Source organism: Mercurialis annua, linkage group LG5 (assembly GCF_937616625.2).
Source record: "Mercurialis annua linkage group LG5, ddMerAnnu1.2, whole genome shotgun sequence".
Taxonomy (NCBI): domain Eukaryota; kingdom Viridiplantae; phylum Streptophyta; class Magnoliopsida; order Malpighiales; family Euphorbiaceae; genus Mercurialis; species Mercurialis annua.
In genome coordinates, this window is record NC_065574.1 from 43213497 (window position 1) to 43235773 (window position 22277).

A 22277-nucleotide genomic window follows, 5' to 3' on the forward strand; every position below is an offset into this window, starting at 1 on the left:
ATATATCCAAAAGATCATTATCTTCTATATTCTCTCTATGATTATAGTGTTATAATTGACTTTGGATGTGATCTCTAGCAAGATTTATGTCTTTAGAGTTCGGTCTTTTTGTATTACCGACTCCTTGAGGATTCGGTCAATATTTGCTCGGGGGAAGTCTGCATGAGCATGATCTCAGGTAGGTGAATCTCTTAGGATTCGGCCATGTCGATACGTATCGAAAATTACTTCGGGGTGATTCTTAAGGTAAGCTTCATTGGCTGAATCCTCACTAGTCTAGACTCACTATTGTGGTCTTGAGATAAAATGTGTTTCCATCATTAACACCCCCCCCCCCCCCACGCAGGTAAGCCAACGTTAAAGTATTTATACTCATTTTGATTTTTAGCTTGTGCATCTTTCATCATTCGGTTGAGGCGAGTCTTTTCGAATTTGGGCCATTTATTTCAAATCCCTTATTACTGTATTTTTTTGCACGTGTCGACTCTTATCAATGTGTAAGCCACGTGTTTTCCTTTTTAGGGTTTTGATTTTTTGGTTTTGTATCGGTAACGATTTGTTTTAGGTTTCGTGCATATCTGTATTTATATATCTTCTTCTTTTTCTTCTTTTCCTTCTTTGCAAAACTCTCTCTCTCTCAACTGCGATCTTTGCTTTCTTTGATTTATGATATTCCAATTTTCAAGTGTTTTTGCATTTTGTTTACTTCATGTTCTTCGGTGTATTGCCTCTAAGTGTTGCCTTGATTCTCTTTTGTAATCTTAGTTTTGTATTTGTCATTTCAACTTCGTGTTCTTCGTGTTCTTTAAGGCAAGTCCTTTCAAATTTGTGTTCTTCGTGTTCTTTAAGGCATGATAGTTTGTGCTCTTCGTGTTCTTTATAATCACCACATCCCCCTTTCAATTTTACCTTTTTTTCCGCATTTTCAAAAATTTCCAATCTGTTGTTGTTCGTCTCCCCCCCCCCCAATATTGTATAAATGTCAAGGGAGTCAGTGAGGTTTGGTAAATCGGGTAACCCCTTAAGTATCTTCGAGAAAAAGGACAATACGGGTTTTGGTTTCTTTCTTAGAAGCCTATATGCTTCGGGGGCAGACCCCTTCATTGACTGTTCTTTCTCTTATTTTTATCATTTTTGAAAGATGATGGGATGCTTATCACTGTTAATTGTATTCCCAAACGATCTTCTTTCCAATTTCCCCTTCTCGAGGACTAGATGGATATGTTATTCTTTGTAAAGCATGTGTTTGTTTTGCTTTGATGGTCGAGGGTTTTTCTTTTTTTAAACTATTTCTTGTTTCTCCTTCTTTCACTTTTCCTAGTCGACTTTTGCCGATGATTTGGCACTTGAGTGCCACATAGCGTGACCCCGGATGCATGTTTTGGTTAGCCATTACTTAAGGCATCGGTGGTTGCCTCTATAGGACCCTCCTAGAAAGCTATCAGATGTTTGGTATGATGTGATTTTATAAGGTATTCCTCTCATATATTGGTTTTTCCTTTTATTATTTTTTGTAGGATGACCACTGATCAACTATTAGAGAAAGTTGTCAATATTATTATTGTCGATGAGTGTGGCGAGGATTCTCTTGTTCCAGCGGAGTCAATTCGCCTTTCTTCTAATAAAGATATGGCTTCTAACAAGGAAGAGGCTTCTCCCAAAAGAAGCGTAAGAGATTTTCCAAAAAGAAGAGCAAGAGATTTTCTAAAGGGGTCGTTTCATCGGAAGCGACGCCCAGTATTCCTGATGTTCTAAATGGTTTCTTAGCCAAATTGTTTATAGCGAATTCCATCAGATCCCATAAGAGAGAAAACGATGAAGACTTGATCAGCATAGCCTATCTTCATAGTCTTTGGTGAATTGTTTTCTTTTGTTTTTTCTTGCTCCTTTTTTCAGATGAGTTTTCTCCGTTTCTTTAGTTTGTCCATGCGATTCTTAATTTTAAAAAAATTAAAAGTTGGAGAATTTAAAAAAATTATATGCTGATTCATAAGTTGAGAAGGCTAGGCTCCAAACTTCACTTAAAGAGCATGATTTATTGTCCGCCAAGCTTCAGATTGTGAACAACGAGACTAGCCAGCGAATCAAGGATCTTGAGTCTTGAATGTCAAACCTTACTCATGAAATTTTGAGGTTCATTAATTCCAACACCTCTCTCCATATCGAGAGAAATAGTTTGAGGGCGGAAGTTGAAAAACTCCATATTCCGCTTTTGGACACGAAGTTCTTTTACTCTGCTATGATGGGCGAATACCGGCATGTTATTGGTTCTAAGTTTCTTGAGCAAAATCTGGGAATCAATTTACTATGGGTGAATCAAGTGGACCCCAAGGATTTCAAAAAATCGTAAGGGTGAAGTTGGATAAGAAGAAGGCCGGTGCTTTGGCGCAGACTTCTCCGTTTTAACTTATGTATATTTTTCTTCTTTTTTGGAAATCTACACATGATCGCCTTCTTTTAATGGACCATTTCTTTTATGATTCTATCTTTTTCTTTTGCGCATACCAATTCGGTCGTGACAATTGGTATCAAAGATTCAACAATCGATATCAATAATACAACAATTGGTATCAGAGCCAATTTGGTTTTCAGATTTAATTTTGGATTAATATTATTATGGCAAAAATATTATTTGGAGGATTTTGTAAATTAATAGCGAAATTTCTTGACGTAAAGAAGTTGTTTTGGAGATAGAGAAGCCACCAATTATGAAGTGCTGAAAGTCGTAGATTCAAATTGATGACATACTTGGGTATGAAAATTCTTAAGGACAATTTTGTGATGGAGATCAACATACTACTGTATTCTACACAGAAGAAAGGTATGACTTTTTTGTAAACACACAATTTGAGGATTTTATAGAGTTTTTGTAAGATGAATGATTGAGGTAATTTCTTTATACTCTTTTGATACTCTATACTTTTTGCAAAGTTGACGATCAACCACGTCGTCCCTAGAATAAAACAGCTGAATAGTACTGCCACCACTGCACTATGATGAAAACTCAATAACACTTATTTTTATTGCTCAAGAACGAAAATTGTAACACAGTAGATGTTTTTCTTAACTCAAAAAATGAGCTCTCATTTTCGGTGTTAAAAACTAATGAGAGGAGAACCTCTATTTATAGGAAAACAAGAAAGGGAAATTAATGTCAAATAAATTCAAAATATATTTCCATAGAAATAAAAACAGTTAAATGAAATTAAATGAGAAAGACCTAATTAAGGTGTGTTTTTCTGCAGAAAATGAAAAAAAAACATTATAAAAAATATACTGCTCGAACTGACCAACCAACCCAACCCAAACCGGGCCAGACAGAAGGCGCGCGCGTGGTAAATTGGTAAAAATTTAACTCCTAACTCACTCATAAAACTGGGTACCTCTTAGGGTGCAAACCCAAGTGAGTAAACCGCTCCATATAAATTCATGATAAGTCACACTCCTTACCAATGTGGGAATTCAATGCACTTTTTGAATTTTGAATTTTTCACACAAAAATGTGTTCACACACTTAAGTCAACAATCCCCTGCTTGAAAAAATTTATAAATATCTCGAGCAATTTCTGTATCATAAGATTGTGAATAAACAAAAGTATCTTTCGATTTGAACCTTTGCGTAGTGAGTAAGATTCTGATTCAACAAGGTGACTCAAAGTCTTGAACTTTATCTTAGACATCAAACCACGCACAACCTTTTCATTAAGTGTATTCAAAAGCCCGTGCGTTTATGGCCCTGCACGTCTATCCCAGTTTGGTGAACGCTCTAGAAATTTTGACTCAAATTTCATGGAAAGCGGCCCGACTTCCACATTCACAAAGGTGAAGCTATCAAGAGTACTCATGTAGCTACTCCACTCCATATGGAGTATAGACTTCATTAAGAGATTCTATTATCTCATCCTCTAATCGCTTCAGGAATCATGTTTCAATATTGCATGTTCTGGCTCATGTCATTCATAACTTGTTATTACCCATTAAACCTATTTCTTGGGATCACCAGTCAATTAGGTCAAGTTACCATTATGAATGACTCAATCTATAGGCAATAGTCCCATTCCTTTGGAAGTTTTATGAACTTTCTCTCTAACTAATCCTTTTGTCAAAGGATCTGCTAAGTTATCATCAGTGGGTACATGATCCACTCTAACAGCCCCTGTTGAGATAAATTCTCTAACCGTGTTGTTCTTACGACTTATCTGTCGTTTCTTACCATCATAGTAACGGTTCTAAATTTTTGCAATAGTCGCGGTATTATCGCAATGGATCAACACAGCAAGTATCGGTTTTTCCCATAATGGAATTTCAGCTAGCAGGCTTCTGAGCCATCTTGCTTCTTCACTAGCAACAGTTAGTGCTATGATTTCTCGTTCCATCGTAGATTGAGCCAAAATAGTCTGTTTCTTTTATTTCTAAGAAACAGCTCCTTCAGCTATACTAAATATATCGCTGCTTGTAGCTTTAGAATCATCTGATAATGTATTCCAATCTGTATCATTGTATCCTTCAAGTACAGCAGGATGCTTCTGATAATGTAATCCAAAATTCATGGTTCTTTTAAGGTATCTCATGACCCTTTCAATAGCATGCCAATGTTCAATACTAGGTTAACTAGTAAAGCTGCATAATAATCCAACGACATATGCAATGTCGGATCTAGTACAATCAGGGGCCAACCGAATGCTGCCAATGATGCTCGCATAATCAGACTGTCGTACACTATCACCAGTGTTCTTGAAAATTTTTACACTTGGATCATCAGGTGTACATGCAGGTTTAATGTCAAACTAATTATATTTAATTTTCTTTAGGATCTTCTCAACACAGTGAGATTGATCTAACAAAATTCCATGTTCACTCCTAGTATCTTTATACCAAGGATTACACTAACTTCTCCAAGATCTTTAATATCAAAGTTGGCACACAACAATGATTTCACAGCCTTCACAATATGAATATTTGATCCAAAGATCAGCAAGTCATCAATGTATAAACATATGAAAGTACAAAGCTTATTCTCGTATTTATAATAAATACATTTGTAACTTTCATTCACTTTAAAACCATTTGAGATGACAAGGTTATCAAATTTCTCATTCCATTACTTAGGTGCTTTTTAAGACCATATAGAGATTTATCTAACTTGCACACTTTCTGTTCCTGACCATGTATGACAAAACCCTCAGGTTGGTCCATGTATATTTCTTCTTCCAATTCACCATTCAGAAATGCAGTCTTAACATCCATTTGGTGTATAACCAAATAATATAGTGCATCGATAGAAATCAGCACTGTAATGGATGTTATTCTAGTAAGAAGTGAATAGGTATCAAAGAAAGCAACATTTTCACGTTGTCTATAACCCTTGGTTGCAAGTCGAGCTTTGTATTTGTCAACTGTGCTATCAGGTTTCAACTTCTTTTTCAAGATCCATATACAAACTATGGTTTTGCAACCGGGGGCAGATCAGTCAAGTGCCATGTCTTATTGGACTCCAATGAATCCATCTCATCATTTATGGCTTCTTGACACAAATCAGCATCTAAAGAAGTCACGGTTTCCTGGAGGTTCGTACGATCCTCCTCTAAGGAATAGACATGGAAATCAATTCCAAAGTCTTTTGAAATTCTAGCTCTTTTACTTCTTCTGGTCTCTGGTTCTATATCATTAGTAATCTCATTATTCTTGACAACAGGAACATTACAAGATAATTCGCTCCCACTATTTCCTAATTTAAAAGGAAATTTATGTTCATAATCCACATATTCAATAATCACTCGTGCAGTCAAGTCATACAATCTATAGGCTTTGCTATTGAATGCATACCTAATGAAAACACATTCATAGGCTCTGTTTGCTAATTTTATTCATTTTGGATCAGGAATCTGCACATAGTCTAAATAGACTCAAGTTCTCAAATAAGACAAATTTGGTTGTCTTTTCTTTAGGATATCATAAAGTGAGATCTTACCTGTTTGATTTAGAAACTTTGTTGAGTACATAACAAACAGTCAACATGATTTTGCCCCACCAATAAGAAGCAACCCCATAATTCAATAAAATAGACACTACATCTTCTGTAAATGTTCTATTTTTCTCTCGGCTTTACCGTTCATTTCAGGAGAATAAGATGTTGTTTTTCATGTACTATACCATGTCAGTTATAGACGTCTACAAACAAGCTTAATTCATATTCAGTAGCTCTATCACTGCGAAATCTTTTGATTTTCTTATTGAATTGATTTTCAATTTCTATAACAAATAACTTGAACATGTCAAGTGCATCACTATTAGTTTTCATCAATTACACAAAAGTAAAATCAAAACAATCATCAATAAAAGTGATAAAATAACGTTTGTCATTTCAAGTCAAGGTTCCATCAAGTTCGCATATATCAGAATGAATTAAATCTAATGATTCAGATTCTCTAATCAATGATTTATGTGATGTTTTCGTTATTTTAGCCTGACTGTAAAATTTACATTTTTCAAAATCATTTAGGATCACTTTAGGAATTAATACTAAATTACTCATATTACTAATAATCCTTTTATTAACATGACAGAGTTTAGCATGCCAAACATTAAAATCACACAACATGAAGCAGAAACTTTATTAATGTCAACATTCATTTTGTATATATTCTCAAAAGCATAACCCTTTCCTAAAAAAGTACCATTTGTAGTGATGGTGGACACATGACCCCCAATAGTTTGAAAAAATACAACCTTGTTGAGAAGATAGCCAGATACCAGATTCTTTCTTATCAAAGGACTGTGCATGACATCCTTCATAATTAGATTCTTTCCTTAAGGGAACTTTAGTCGACACTTCCAATTCCAACAACAATAGTGGTGTGAGTGTCACGCAACATCACTTTTTTGTCTTCAACAGCAGTGTATGTCTTAAACATAGCACGGTCATGGCAGACATGACGAGATGCGCCAGTGTTTCCACTAACAAGGTTAATCTCAGAGATCATCTCTGTGATCATAGCCACAAATGGCTCTTCAGTCATGTTATCAAGAGGGGTTGTTCCTGGCCTGTTCCGACACTTGCGTGCCATATGACCCGATTTTCCACAGTTGAAACACAGAAACTGTGGCAGGTCATTTCTGACAGGTGGTTGTTGTCTTATATTTTGGTTCCCATTCTGTTTTGTTTTGTTATTGTTCATATTCTAGTTCGAGTTCGTATTGCGATTCTAATTCTTAAATTTTTTTTCCTTCCAGCTTCATAAACGCAGAACTGAACTTTCTAGTGCTGTTTGATACAATAAGCGCTTCATCTTTCTAGTCCTGTTTTCTTGCCTCTTCTTCGGTTCGAAGTCGAGTAATCAGACTCTCCAAAGAAAAATCCTTAGTTTTATGCCTAAGAGAATTCTTGAAATCCTTCCATGAAGGAGGAAGCTTATCAATTAAAACAACTTGAAATTGTTCGTCTAGAACCATACCTTCCGAGATGATCTTGTGAGCAATTTTCTTCACTTCATGAGATTGCGCCTCAACAAATTTTACATCCTTCATTTGATATTTGAGGTAGCGGTTGACAACATATTTTTTCGTCCCCGCTTCCTCGGTATCATACTTCTTTTGAAGCGCCTCCCAAGTTTCTCTTGCAGTTTTTCCATTGTTGTAATAATCATATAGATCATCACAAAGAGCATTGAATATGAATTTTTTGCACATGTAGTCCATGTTCATCCAATTTTGAATTTCAACATTTTGTTTCTCCTTTTCTTCATCCACAATATTTTCATCAACCATTGGCACATCAGTGGTAAGCACAGTAACAACTTTCTTCATTGTTAGGAAGAACTCAGTTTTCTGTCTCCAACGTTTGAAATTCAGACCTTCAAACCAGAATGGTTTGTTGGTATCAACGATGGAGGAACCGAAGGCAGAGACCTCTTCAAAATTCTTGGCAGCAATTGTTAAGGGACCCGTCTAAAAATTGTAGGAACAATTGTTGTTTGAAACTTTAAATTCTAAAAAGGCTAAGTCGCAGAGTAGGTGTATTTTTTAGACATTTCGTGGCTCAGCTCGAATGTGCAAAGCTGACGATCAACCACGTCGTCCTTAGGATAAAACAACTGATAGTACTGCCACCACTACACTGTGATGAAAACTCAATAACACTTATTCGTATTACTCAAGAACAAAAATTGTAACACAATAAATGTTTTTCTTAACTCAAAAAATGAGCTCTCATTTTCAGTGTTAAAGACGAATGAGAGGAGAACCTCTATTTATAGAAAAACAATAATGTCAAATAAATTTGAAATTTGTTTTCATAGAAATGAAAACGGTTAAATGAAATTAAATGAGAAAGAGCTAATTAAGGAATTGTGGTTTTTTGCAGAAAATGAAAAAAAAAAATGTTATAAAAAATATAATGCTCTAACTGAACCAACCAACCCAACCCAAACCAGGTCAGACAGACGGCGGAGGCGTGGTAAATCGGTAAAGATTTAACTCCTAACTTACTCACAAAACTGGGTACCTCTTGGGGCCCAAACCCATGTGAGTAAACCACTTCATATAAACCCATGATAAGTCACACTCCTTACTAATATGGGAACTCATGCACTTTCCTTATTTTTAATTTTTCACACTAAAGTGTGTTTACACACACACTTAAGGCAACATAATCAGATAAGGACCATGTTCTAGCACTTACAAGTGAACCGGCTCAGAGAACCGGTCAAGGCTTAAATTGCAGCAGTTACTTTTTTTTAATTTAAAATTTATGCAAATTCAAGTTGTTCATATCACATATGTGTTAATTTTAATTGGTTTTCCGACTACAACTGAGTTGATATTGGAGTTGTAATTATGGGCAACGGTTAATACATGCAAAAATTTGGATATTGGCTCAGTTAAAGGCAAGATGCATAATGAGACAATTAGAACAATAATGAATGTTTAACATGATTTTTAAATGCACATGCCTTGTATCTCAGTATATAAAAATATGAGTTATATGGACTATTTAGCGATGAAGTGAGATTGGATGTTGCACTTTTGATGTATGCTCATTGGGTCGGTCGACTTATGAAGATTAAGGATATGTTACGACCTCAACATTTGTTTTTTGATTTAATCATTATAGGCTACTAATGACGTTTGTTTTTTGTATCAGTTTTAAGACCAACAAAATTCGAAATTTCGTGAAATTTTGATTGATACATCTGAAGACAAGACGTTCTTCAATCGTGTATGGTCCACCTCAAAGACCTCTTTTGGAATAAGTTCAGTTTGAACTTAAATGGAGAAGGTGGAGTACAATAGTAATCACAGTTTATTGGAGAATTCAAGTCAAGGTGGAGATTGTTGGAATATGCTTAGAATTCTAATTCTAATTTTTATTAGGTTTCTAATTAATGAAGTAGTTGGGAGAAGGATAACTGTTATCATTGGCTAATTAGGAATTATAATCCAATTAGGATTAATACTCCTAATGCTACATAGATTATTTACTCCCTATAAATACACTACCTCGTTCACTTTTTAGAGTACACGGAAAACCGAATACACAATGTAGACATTGATGTAAATAAAGGAAAAAGAGGATGTGGGTGATGTGAGGAATATAAGTTAATTCTAACTCTTTTAGGTTACTTCTTGTAGAGAGTTAAACACTGTGTGGATTTTTCTTCTTAGAGCAAATATATTAGAGATGTTGTCTATTTGGTGATTCTCCACTAATTTTGTACCCCTTTTAATGATTAGTGGAGGACTCGATTCTTTCGTCCATGCATGTACGATTTAATGTCGAACTACGTAAATATTCGGTGTTATTTATTTATTTTGCTATATTATTGTTTGGTTATCAAATCCTTAATTAAATACCTATTAGATGGTTTCGATTCCGCTGCGCATACCAATCCGGTAATGAATCAGCCACGACAATTGGTACGAAAAATTTAACAATCGGTATCAATGTTACATCAAGTATCACGTCAGATTATTATAACCCACATAAGGAACTTGTGTATTTGTGCGTTTATAGAAGGAATAGTTTATTTGAACTGTTTTAAAAACATTGAGAGGTTCAACGTTAGAAATTGGAATTAAAATGGAATGGAAATGAAAAAGAATGAGATTGGGAATGATTTTTTTCATATCTTGTTTGTATAGGAATGAGAATGGGTAAGAGTGTGTAATTGTTTAAGGCTTAAATGTATCAAAAATCACCAACTTTCGCGTGTTTTTGGTATTTAACATGAACTTTTAATTTTTGCATATTTAACATAAAATTTGTAATTTTTTAATTATATATTACGTTGCATTTTTTTTATTCAAAACGATGTCGTTTGATATCTAAAAAAGTGTCGTTTTACATCTGAAATGGCTCTGTTTTACACCCAAAACGGTGTCGGTGTCATTAGTGCAAAATTTTAAGAGTTCATGTATTTGTATGCCAAAATTAAAAGTTCATGTTAAATAACAAAAACACGCGAAAGTTGGTGATTTTTTTGTGCATTTAAGCCTTTCTTTAAAAATATTATTTATTATTATAAATTTTTATTATTTTAAAATAAAAGTATTTTTATTTTTCTACATATTTTTTATTTTTTCCAAAAAACTATTTTTATTTTTTCAAAAAAATTGTTTTTTATTTTTCATAAAAATATTTCTAATTTTATAAAAAAAATAAAAAAAATATTTGAAAATATATTTTTTAATAATTTTATATTATTTTTTATTATTAAAATATTAGTTAAATTTTGATTCCCACATAAATGAAATGTTCATTCTTATGGGTGAAGGGGAAAAATGGGTGATTCCCATTAAAAGGGTAATCTTATTCAGTGGCGATTCCCATTAAAATCACTAGTTATATACATATTTTTTCAAAGAATCAAAATATTAAGGTGGTCAATTGCCCACATACGCTCTTCCTAAGTCCACTTTTTTAATCTCATTCCCATTAACTAGTGATTTTAGATAAAACAAACATAAACAATGGGGATCATTCATTTTCATTCCCATGTCTCCTTTTCTTTTACGAACCAAACACCCCCTAAGTGTGTTTTAATACAATTTCTATGTACGAAGGACTTATTTGAACTATGTTCCAAATATGAAAAGTATATCTTTTCCCATATGAAACTAAAGAACTGAAATTGTAATTTAGAAACATTACTTCTTTCCATTCCATCATATTATCCATATATAGAAGAGACAATTGTATCAGTAATCACTTGCATTTTGCGTTACCAATAGCAGGTCAGTTAGGTAGCACGGGCATGGACGCGGACACGGACACGGGGAAACGGGACACTTGGACACGGCGAAACGGTATAATTTTAAAGTTTCATATGTAAAAATTGAAGTTTCGTGTCCGAAATGTCAAGTGTCCGAAACGTTTCCGAAATGGGAAACGTCGATTGAATGAAGTGTTCGTGCTACCTAGTCAGTAAGTCCTTGGGACAATAAGTCATGTTAAATGTGTAGTATTTCTGACTTTCACTGTTCTCTCAATGATAATATTGATAAAATGAATTCTGCTCTTAAGAAAACAAATTATACAATAGTCAGGTAACACCTTCTCTTGTTTGATGATTTACTCGGGTCAAAATGTCAAAATCTTTAGCTAAATTACAACACCTAAAACTGTTTCTTTCCTCCAATTAATTAATACAGTTGCGAAATCCTCTTTCGCTCGAATAAATCATAGGCATGCCTAGTCCTAAAGAATAACAGCATGCTAGAGCTTAACCCTGCAACTGATATGCAACCCCACCATACGAATGTGAAGAAATAGCACTGCCTCCCCATACAAACCACCGAGTCGGAATTGACGTTCATCACGCTATGGAGCGCATGAGCATCGTATACTAAAGCAGCGAGAAGTCCGTAAATAAGTGAGCCTATTGGAATGTTGGTAATGAGAATGTTGTGATTAACTCCTACGCTGTTCGGCCCAAATAGCTCTGATGTTATTGAAACAGCTGCAGCAAATATGAATCCAGAGCTCAGTCCCACTAATGCAGTTCCTATATTTAATGCCATTGCATTGCCTGACCAAGCTAGCAAGAAGAAGGCGACCGGAGTTGGCACAAGAGCTATTGTTAGCCATGCGGTTCTTGCAAAATACATCTTCCTGCAAATAACAAACAGTCTACATCATTACTACCCGTTAAGCTTTAGTAAATGAATAAATCATTTATGTAATTACTTACACGCGTATGTAATCAGGCACCGCTGAAAGCAAACGGCCGAAAAAGGAGAAGGAAGAATACAGCGTAAGAAGAGTTGTAGTGTTGTGGCCCTGTCCAAGTGACTGTGCAATTTGGCCTAGATTGTTGCTGTATACCAGGCCAATAGTGCCTCCACAGAAATATGCAATGTAGTACAGCCAGAAATCGAGCCTGCGCACTAGCAGCCATACAGAGTGTTCTTCCCCAAGCATTGCGAGCCGATCTTTACCAACCATTGTATCACAGCAACCTTCTTTCTCGCTAGCGCTCGTCTGTCTTGTAATTCCATACATGTTTCCATCTCCATTTTCTTGAATACTAAGTTCGCGGGTTAGTAACTCTTTGTGAAGTTCAAGATCATCATCATCTATAAGTAGGAAGCTAGAGCCATGGAGTTCAAAACTGGAATGAATGGTCCGGTGAAACCAGTGTCTAGCATAGACCATACCAGGAATACACAGAGGAAAAATGAGAAGGAAAATCGCGCCACCCAACAGCAGAGAAGCTCTTGACGCGTTACTTGAACTAAAGAGAAGGAGATAGATTCCCGTGAGGATAGCTAGGAAGTTCAAGATGAGAAATATAAGGGAATCGCGGCGATTTCCATCAGGAGACAGGGGATCTAAAGATGGTTGGCGAAGAATCGGAAGCAATGCCGCAACAGATATAATAAGCGGGAGAAGAGCATTTAATAGAAGATATATATCACTTGATGATGGATCTATAGCCCTACCAACAAGTGTGTATAAGGCTGCACTGACACCATTGAAGCTTACTGTGAGTGACAAAGCTAAGGGTCTGTTTGCTGGGAAGTTCCGAATGCAAAGAACAAAGCATACAGTGTTGAACCAACATATGCTACATCCAGCCATCAAGCAAAGTAGAAAAACCTGCCATGTACATGTTTCGGGTTATTCAAATAACGAGCTTCCAAAATCGTTTTGATCATTCTGTCAAAACATATTGGGCATGAATATAATCCTTGCATAATGTCATCATCTAATTAGAGTTACAGATTTGTTTCATTTATTTTCATATCAAAGTGTAAACCATTGAATAGGTACGTAAAATGACGAATTCGAGCCCGTTGAATATTTATGGTAAAAGATAAAATGAAAACGTTATTTTTCTTGGAATGAAGTACGAACATAAAATATTAGAATTTCAGCAGCTTTTCAGACACGAAAACAAAACATTGAAATGTAGGATTCGACAAATTTCCACTCTTACATCATGATTATGGCTCTTGGAACATGATACATTAGCAAAGCTTCTTTGGTTTTTTGCAAAATGTTCATATCTTTCCACAACTTTAGCCAACTTTAGCCATTTTGTCAGATATACTATATTTTTAATATCGTGCCATACATACCATCATTTTTTTCGACTTTGCCAAATATAGCCTCAATTGATTTGGAGCTGATATGGCCCAAAATTATATAAATAACATCGCGCCACATCAGATCCAAACTGATTGTGATTTATATAGCAAAGGTCAAATAAATTATGGTAAATATGGCACCATATTATAATACAAATATGGTATTGTGCCTTAGTTTTTGTATTGTTGTCATATTCTATAATTGGTTCTTTTAAGTGTGCTTCTTAAGTTTCTTTGGTTGTTCTATATCAATAATAGTTTAAGACCATGTCATATTCTATAATTTGGTTCTTTTGTGGTTATGTTTCACATGTAAACTATAATGCAGAGTCCCAGCAAGAAAGAGAGAAAAAAAGTTAACAAACAAATGAAGGGATTTGAAAGAAGAAAATGCAGAGAAGCTCTACTATTTGGCATAATATGACCAGAAAGTACTAAAAAGGGAACATGTTACATGTGAGTAGCATATAATAACATGTGGGACAATATGTGAATGCTAGCTACGAAGTTTCTGTATATTCTAATGGGAATATGAGAATAAGTTCTTTTGTTGGCAACTACCTAAACTAAGAAACATTGTCAAGAATAATAATGTTATAATAATCATAAATTATGTCCCTACACGTGATTTTGTAAGTATATATTATTTAGATTTATGTATTTTAATTATAATATTATTTTAGTATTATAAAAAAGTAAATGTTAAAGTATACTAAATGATTCTAACCAAAAGATGTCCATTAATTGTTTTCTTTTAAAAGTCGAACAATTGTTGCGCCAAGCAAAATTTAAACGCTCCCTTCTAAGCAAAAGTTCTGGTTGTGCCACTAAATGCTTTTGTATTATACTTTGACTATATATCAGCACTAAAAGAAAATTTAATCAAAAATAAATTAATACTAATTAAAAAGTAAATGATTTTCATAAAATTGATAATAACCAATGTTTTGAAAACCGGACTGGACCAGCCGGTCGAACCGGGTTAACCGGAAACCGGCTGCCTGTCCGGTCCGGTTTCTGGTAAAAATCGTTATGCATAAACATCGGTCAAAATCGGTCAAAAACCGGATTTAACCGAAAAAATTCGGTTTTTTAAATGAGTTAGAAAAGGTACTTTTTTTGACAAAAAATGTATGTGTAGTTCCCTAGCCATGTGTCTCTTTATATCTTTCTCATTATTTGTCACACCCATCTTTTTCTCTCTTATATTAATTATAACTCTTACATAAATTATTCTCTCTCACATGTCATTTCAACTTTCATAAAAATATTTTCATTCAAAAAAATATTATACTCTCTCTAGTACTACTATTATACATAAAAAAATTAATAATTATATTTTATTATCATATATTTTATTTATAAAATGTCATATTATATTTTTTAATTTTAATAATTAATAATTATTAAAATTAAAAAATATATATTTGTCTCTTTCATATAAAATATTTTTTTTATATACTCTTGAATATTAATATTATTTATGATTATATGTTCATACAATAAATTATTTTAAAATTTTGAAATAAAAATATAATTACATGTTAAACTAAAAATTATTTTTTGTCTTTTTTCTTTCTCATACAATATTATTTTATATACACCTAAATGTTGCTTAGTTATAATTGTATTAATTTCACAAATTTAGTAATTAATTATATTTAAATATATTTATTTATAAATTTTAATTGTATAATTTTGATAACAATTTTTATTAAAATTAAAATATATTTTTTCCATTTAGAGTAATTATTCTATATATTTTAAATATTGATTATTTATAATTATATTTAGTATAATAAAATTTAAAATTATTCATTTAAATATTTAATCATATTTTAATTTATAATACATGTATTTCTAATTTATAATTATTATAATTAAAAAATCCGGTTGAATCCGGTTGAACAGATCAAACTGTAAACCTTTGATGAAGCCGGTTCGATTTCCGGTCCGGTTTTAAAAACATAGATAATAACATTATAATAAAATATTTTTATACAACGGCGGCCATGGTTTAGCAGCCTCATGTTCACAAGAAGCAAAGCGCCCACAGTAAATATTAAAGAATAGGCCAACATCAAACAACACCACCAATCATTTTACATGTTTCTAACTTTTTTTTTTTAAAATAATAGTAATTGTATCTTAGTTTAATTTAATTGAATTTTAATAATTTTATAACTGATTTATTTGTTTAATTTAATTTGTAAATGTGTATTATTTTAAGTTTTAATGTGGGGAAAATTTTCCAGTACACCTTTTTAAAAAACTTTAATTATAGCTATACCTATTTTTTGAAAATATCGTATACCTTTTTTATTTTCTAAATTATCTTTTAGTTTCAAAAATAACCTTTCGAATGTATTTTTTTAATTTTGTTGGTGTTTTTATGTGGTTGTTATAGTATATTCAAGGTGTATTTATATTGTTTTTATAATGTATTTTATGGTGTATTTACGGTGAGTAAATGCTGGGTAAAATAAAAGGTATTTTTGTAAATATTTTATAAAATTGGATATCGAATATAATTAGTAATTTATAATCCAATTTTTCTAATTAATTTTTGAAAGCAGGAGAATTTGAAGATAATCTATTTAATGTATAGTTAGTTTGAAAATTCCTGGATAAACTATTTAATGTATAGTCACTTTTTTTCAAATTAATTTTTGAAAATAGGGTAGTTTGAGGATAATCTCTTTAAGACTCCATCGTGTCTATTTAAAAAAAATCAAAAACATATAGATATGTATAAAGGGTTAACGCGCACTCTAAACTTGTGATACGGAGTCATCTAATCCAATTTATACTTTTTTGAACAATTAATCTCAAAACTCTTCATTTTTGGATTAGATTACCCCATAATTTATATTTTTATTTCAAAAGATAGGTTTAGGATAATTTTATCGCGACAATTAGAAAACTCTCTAATTTATTTTTTATATCACTCACTTCTGATTTGTATTTTATGCGTTTTAAAAATATAATTATGGGTTATCTAACCCAAAGATAAAGAATTTTAAAGTTCGTTGATAAAAAAAATATAAATTGAATTAGATAATTCCGTATCACAAATTTATCCGCGTTGATCTTTTTATTCATATAAATAGGCATCAATCATAACAGTTGGATTAATAATTATATATTAGTTTAAATTAATTTAAAAAATCAAAAATATCTATAATAAAAAAAATGTTCATCAAAAAAGATTAATTAGTTACAAATTTAATGAAAATTACTAATAATTATGTTAAAAACATTAAATCTTTTTCTAATCATTGGCCAGAAAGTTATTTATTAAAGTGTATAGATACGTCATCTTACCAAACATTGCTCATCTAATATCCAGCGACGAATCGCAGCCTCATATTTTGCTAGGTGTCTCAATTCCACGAATGACAAATAACTAGCTCACCAGATTCCATCAGTGCGCATGATTCTTGCTAAACTTGTCCCATGTGCTATGCTATATCAAAATTGTTATTAACAAATATTTTTCTAATTTTTTTTGACAACTCCTTATTTTTAATTTTTTTTTAAAAGTTCGCTTATTTGACGGAATTAACATCTTTAATTAATAGAAAAATTAAGATGTCAGTGAATTTGAACAAACATTAAAAGAAAATTTATATATTTTTAAAATGTGAAGGGAACTTAATTAATCAAATTTATTTGTTTTTCTTTAATAATTAATCCTTTTTTAAAATACTAGTTTTGCATTACGTGCTATGCACGTGGCTCGTAACGTAACTCGTCAATGAACATAAGAGTAAATTTAATATAATTATATCCATTTTTATTTATAATTTATATTAAATTAGTTAAGAATTTTTATAAAAGTAAATATAATATATTTGGTTATTAAATTTTTTTTCCATACTGAATTTATTCTTCTTTTAGTTTTATAATAACCATAATTAAATAATTAACTTAATTTTATTAATTTCTATCTTTAAAAATAATAAGATAGAAATTTAAATAACAATATATTGACCAAATATAGTATTTTAATTTTGTAGTTCAATCAAACTAAAAGATAGGTATTCCTACTAATTTGGAGACAATTAGTTATTTTTTACATACTAAAAACACAATTGGAGATAATTTAGCTACCTATTTTAATTAGGACTTTAATTACAATAGTGATTAATTAAATAACTAATTAGTTAATAACTATAAAACCTTTATTTAGTAGTAAACTGAAAAGGATTATTCAGTAAATTTGTCTGTCCCCCCCGTATTTTTATATATAGTATACATTAGTTAATTAAAAATCCAATTGAGAAAACCAAAAAAATCAGCTAGGGGCTAGGATGGTCATTATCACTTTATCTATGAAAAAAAAATATTTTTTTAATTCTTAATACAAAATCTAAATTAGGTGACTGCTTACGTCAAAAACCAAAAAACTCTCGACTTCTTGAATAATTTATACGTATATAATATATGAGCAAAAATTAATGAAAATTAGACTAATAGAATTAGCTGATTTATTTCAGTTAATTAATTCGATAGTTTAATTAGTTTGGTTTTTCTAATATAACTATGGTTAAGAGTATTAAAAATTCAATAAACCTGATTAGACGAGTATTTTTTGATATTTGTAAATTAAACTTTTATTAATTTAATCAAATTAAATGACTGATTTAGGCGGTTCGATTTTTTTAATTTTAAGATTTGCATAATTTAATTTTTATTAATTTGATTAATTCAATCAATTCGATTAAAAAATAAAATAATTGAACTGATTATGCTATAAGTAATTAAAACCAAATCGATCAAATGCTCATCCTATGAGAAAAGAAAATATTACTCCTTAAATTTTAATGGAATCATTATTTTCACCCATATAAAGAATACATTAAATATTGCTATAAATATATATATTTCTACCCCTAATTATATCTTTTCTCTATCAAAATGTGAAAATTTAAACTCTTTAAATAGAGCTAATATGATAAAAAATAATACTATAAACTAATTACAGTGTTTAATTTTAATAGAAAAACAATCATTTAAAATTGTAAGTGTCACAAATTTTACATGCATTAGGATATATGGTAAAGTTTAATATAATTATATTTAATTAGACACATTAGTTCATATATCAAATTTACCAATGATAAGAATAAAAAAAAGAAAAATATATAAAAAATATGTTTTTTGGGATATTTAAAAAATAAAAAAATGGGCAAACGTAGTTTGATGGAGATAGAATATTCTAATTTGATATACTCATTTATGGAGCCTGAAAAGTTAAAACAGATACTAAAATAGTAGCTTTCTGATTCTAAAATTTGTATTTCATTTTCTCTTTTAACTGGTTTGAAAAAATGGAAAAAAAATTGAGTTTTGTTTTATAAACCTCAAACCTAATTGCTCGTTTATTTAAAGTAAGTAAGAAAATAAAAGTTTTGGTTACATTTATTTTCCATAAATTCTAATAAAAAGGAATTATGAAATTTAATAATATAAAAAATCCTTAAATTTTTCTTAAGGCAAAATATTTTCCATAAAAAACAATGATAATCTAAAAATGTCTCCGACTCATTTTAAAAGTTTTATTTTCTATTTTTGGAATCTTTTATTTTAAATTACTTTAATGTTTTCTTTTTATAATTTTTCCATTCATCTTAAAACAAACAAATACTATAAAAAAAATTCTATTATCATTAATAAAAGTACAACATTAAAGAAATAAAGTGATAAACACACTTTTTTAGTATTTCTCTATAATAAAATAGAACCTCTAAAATAAGACAGAAAAAATTAACTATGAAAATCAAAAAGAAAATAAGAATAAAATACATGAATAAAAGTGTTTACCCCATAAAATACTTGTGATATATCATATTTACAAAAAACCAATAAACACTTGCGATAATTTTTTTTAATTATTATTTGTTTTGTTATCATTAAAAATTTCACATGAATAATGCATTATTGATTTATTATACGAATGATATCACGCAACAGTTATCTTGTATAATTTTTCCGTGAATAGATAAGAGTTAAATTATAATATAAATATCAAATTGAATTATATCAAATTGAATTTTAATTAGAAACTTATAGTCAATTAATGTTAAAACTAAGTTTATTATAAACAATCTCTTATAATTAAAACTTCTAATCAATTAATCTAAGGTCTAATTACTTAAAAACCACTCACCTTGTAACTTTTTTTCATTTATACCACGACCTAGGAAAATTTTCGATTGTACCCTATTTTCGATTTTTATGTTTCGTTTGTACCCCAAGAGTAATTTTTTTGATAATTTAATTAATTTAAAGATGAAAATATTAAAAACAAGATAAATAAATGATTAACATTAACATTTTATTAGAATATAGGTTAAAAATGAAGGACTAATTTAAACTTTTTTTCACAAAAAAATAGGTTAATTCAACTCATTAGGGTAGAGATGAAACATAAAAATCAAAAATAGGGTACAATTGAAAATTTTCCTAGGTCATGGTATAAATGAAAAAAAGTTACAAGGTGGGTGGTGTTTAAGTAATTAAGTCTTAATCTAAATTATCAGTTTAGAGAATAATTTTAAAAATTAATCAATCAAAATTAGTAAATTCAGAGAACCATTTTAAACTTAAGTTACTGAAGTAAAATGTAGTAAAATTGAGAAAAAAATTTACAACTAACTGCCCGCTGTTTCTAATTGATTCAGTTGTAGTAACAGATGGTATTGAAGTATAAAGATTTAAAAAATAAAATCAACTATAATCTCTCCACCAGTTTAGACTATTAAAATATATTATTTTCAATTAAAAAAAACCCAGTATGAAATTGAAGCAGCAGGAAGAGAATTACGTACCAGAAGATAAGGCAAAGAGATGAAATTTGTGATGAGAAGCCATTGAAGAGCATAAGCGAAGAAACCCAGAAAGGCGGAGAAGAGAAGAACAATCCATAATGGGAAATACATCAAAGCCAAACCAGAAGACCATCCGAAAACTTTGCCTAAATCGGAAGCGACTGCTAAGTAATTCAATTGGACCTGCGAAATCCCGAGAACGGTTTTTAAATGCGTCGAGTATGCTGAGAAATCGAAGTTCGTTCCTGTGAATGCTTGAATCCAGATTGTTGCTATTAATATCATCCATTTTCTTGATTGCCCTGCCATTTTTGCTTCCTTTTTCTCTCTGTTGTAGTACTTGTTTATATTCTACAGTTTTGTTTTTTAATTTTCTGTTTGGGGGATTTGTTTATTTATTGATTTAGCTGTCATAGTCACTTTATTTGGTTGGCAAAAGTATCGTTTCTCCCCCTGGACTTTTGCGTAAATATTACGGGTGATAAAGTTGGTACTTTTTCAACAAACAAATATGCTCACCTTCATATTTTTGTTCATTCAAATCCTTAGCGTTAATTTTTTACTAGTAATAAACCCAATTAACTTCCTGTTAACTTACTGCAATTTATTTTTTTGTGTTTTTCTTTGTGCATGCGGATAATTGGTGTATTCTATTGCACTGAAATTCCCTTTTTGTGGGGTTCCTCATGGATTCACTTATTGTATTAGCACCGTAGAAATGGTAAATAGGTGTTTTTGGGTGAGTTTAGGTGGGTTTATTATTCGCATTTGAGCAATTTTAGATTATAATTTTTTTGGACAGCTTTGGATTGGATAATCATTAACTGAGTTAGCATTTTATTTTTTTAACTAGATTTTTTTTATTATAATAATATTTATTTATTTTTATTTTTTACTTTAACATGTCTATTTTTTTCAGATTTCTTCTTTTCTTCTCTCCCTCTCTTTCTCTCTCTCGTTCTTTTTCTTCTTTTCCATTTTTCTTCCTCTTTATTCATTTTTATGCTCTTCTATCACTTTGTCGCTGTTCCTTCAATGATCTGCCATCACTCCGTCGTCGCTCTGCCATCACTCCGTCGTCGCTCCGCTGTCTGTTGATAAAATTACCAACTCGTAATAATGTGGACCTTAAGTCTGGGGTGTCGAACCCACAAGAATAGCGGATTAAGTGAGAATGTCAAACCTCGCCTTACTTAGCACAAGATTGACGGTTATTTAAAATATATATATCTCCAAATCAACATTTTAAAACGTGTTTTATAAATAATTAAGCACAAATATATGAAAAACTTTTATACAACATTTTATTTAAACCACTATATAGAATTCAAAAAAAAAAAATTAAACCACTATATGAAAATTAAGTATTGTTACAAACTTTTATACATATGATTCAAAATATACATTTAGGTACAAATAAGTTTATTCTAAACAAAAACATCAAGGCATCTCAAAACTCGGAAATGTGGCCAACCTCTATGTCTCAAGCCCAAACACTAAGCCCAACTCCCTCTCTAGTCAACTGTACTGTAGATTGACTTGCTAACTGAAAAGGTTTTAAAACAACTAAAATGAGCGAAAGCTCAGTGAATAGACATAACAAGCATAAAACATTTATATACTTAAAGTAAGCATATCATATAATAACGTATACTAGAAAACAGCTCAATACAATACAAAATACTTGTAAAGTCCATCACGAAAGCATTTACAAATATAAACGAATATCAAGACAATTTCCCTTTACATATCAAACATAGTTGTATCAATCATCAACTATAACAGTGATATGTTACCCTTCAACAATAATATAAACCATAGACCTGATCGTCAAAAAAAAAAAATAAATCATAGACC

At 31.0% G+C, this 22277-nt stretch overlaps 1 protein-coding gene across 2 annotated transcripts; it reads right to left on the minus strand.

Annotated features, from left to right (window-relative positions):
* Window positions 1–11495: 11495 nt before the first annotated feature.
* On the minus strand, window positions 11496–20806 carry LOC126683215 (protein NUCLEAR FUSION DEFECTIVE 4). Of its 2 annotated transcripts, XM_050379062.2 has the most exons (4): window positions 20421–20503; window positions 16912–17053; window positions 12189–13096; window positions 11496–12109 (listed from the first exon to the last, which is right to left on the minus strand). In XM_050379062.2, exons 3-4 carry the CDS (start codon window positions 13076–13078, stop codon window positions 11641–11643), a joined length of 1359 nt encoding a protein of 452 aa, XP_050235019.1. In that variant the 5' UTR covers window positions 13079–13096; window positions 16912–17053; window positions 20421–20503; the 3' UTR covers window positions 11496–11640. The 2 variants fall into 2 exon arrangements, with proteins under 2 accessions (XP_050235019.1, XP_050235018.1); XM_050379061.2 differs by lacking the exon at window positions 16912–17053 and having other exon boundaries at window positions 20421–20806.
* Window positions 20807–22277: the final 1471 nt, after the last annotated feature.

Bases quoted from the DNA above. Each gene is read 5' to 3' on its own strand.
- LOC126683215 (XM_050379061.2), bottom strand. From the start codon at position 20,729: ATGGCAGGGCAATCAAGAAAATGGATGATATTAATAGCAACAATCTGG. The intron at 13,097-20,420 runs GTACGTAATTCT...TGTACATGGCAG, and splicing joins TCTCTTTGCCTTATCTTCTG to GTTTTTCTACTTTGCTTGAT. The intron at 12,110-12,188 runs GTAAGTAATTAC...TGTTATTTGCAG, and splicing joins GTGCCTGATTACATACGCGT to GAAGATGTATTTTGCAAGAA.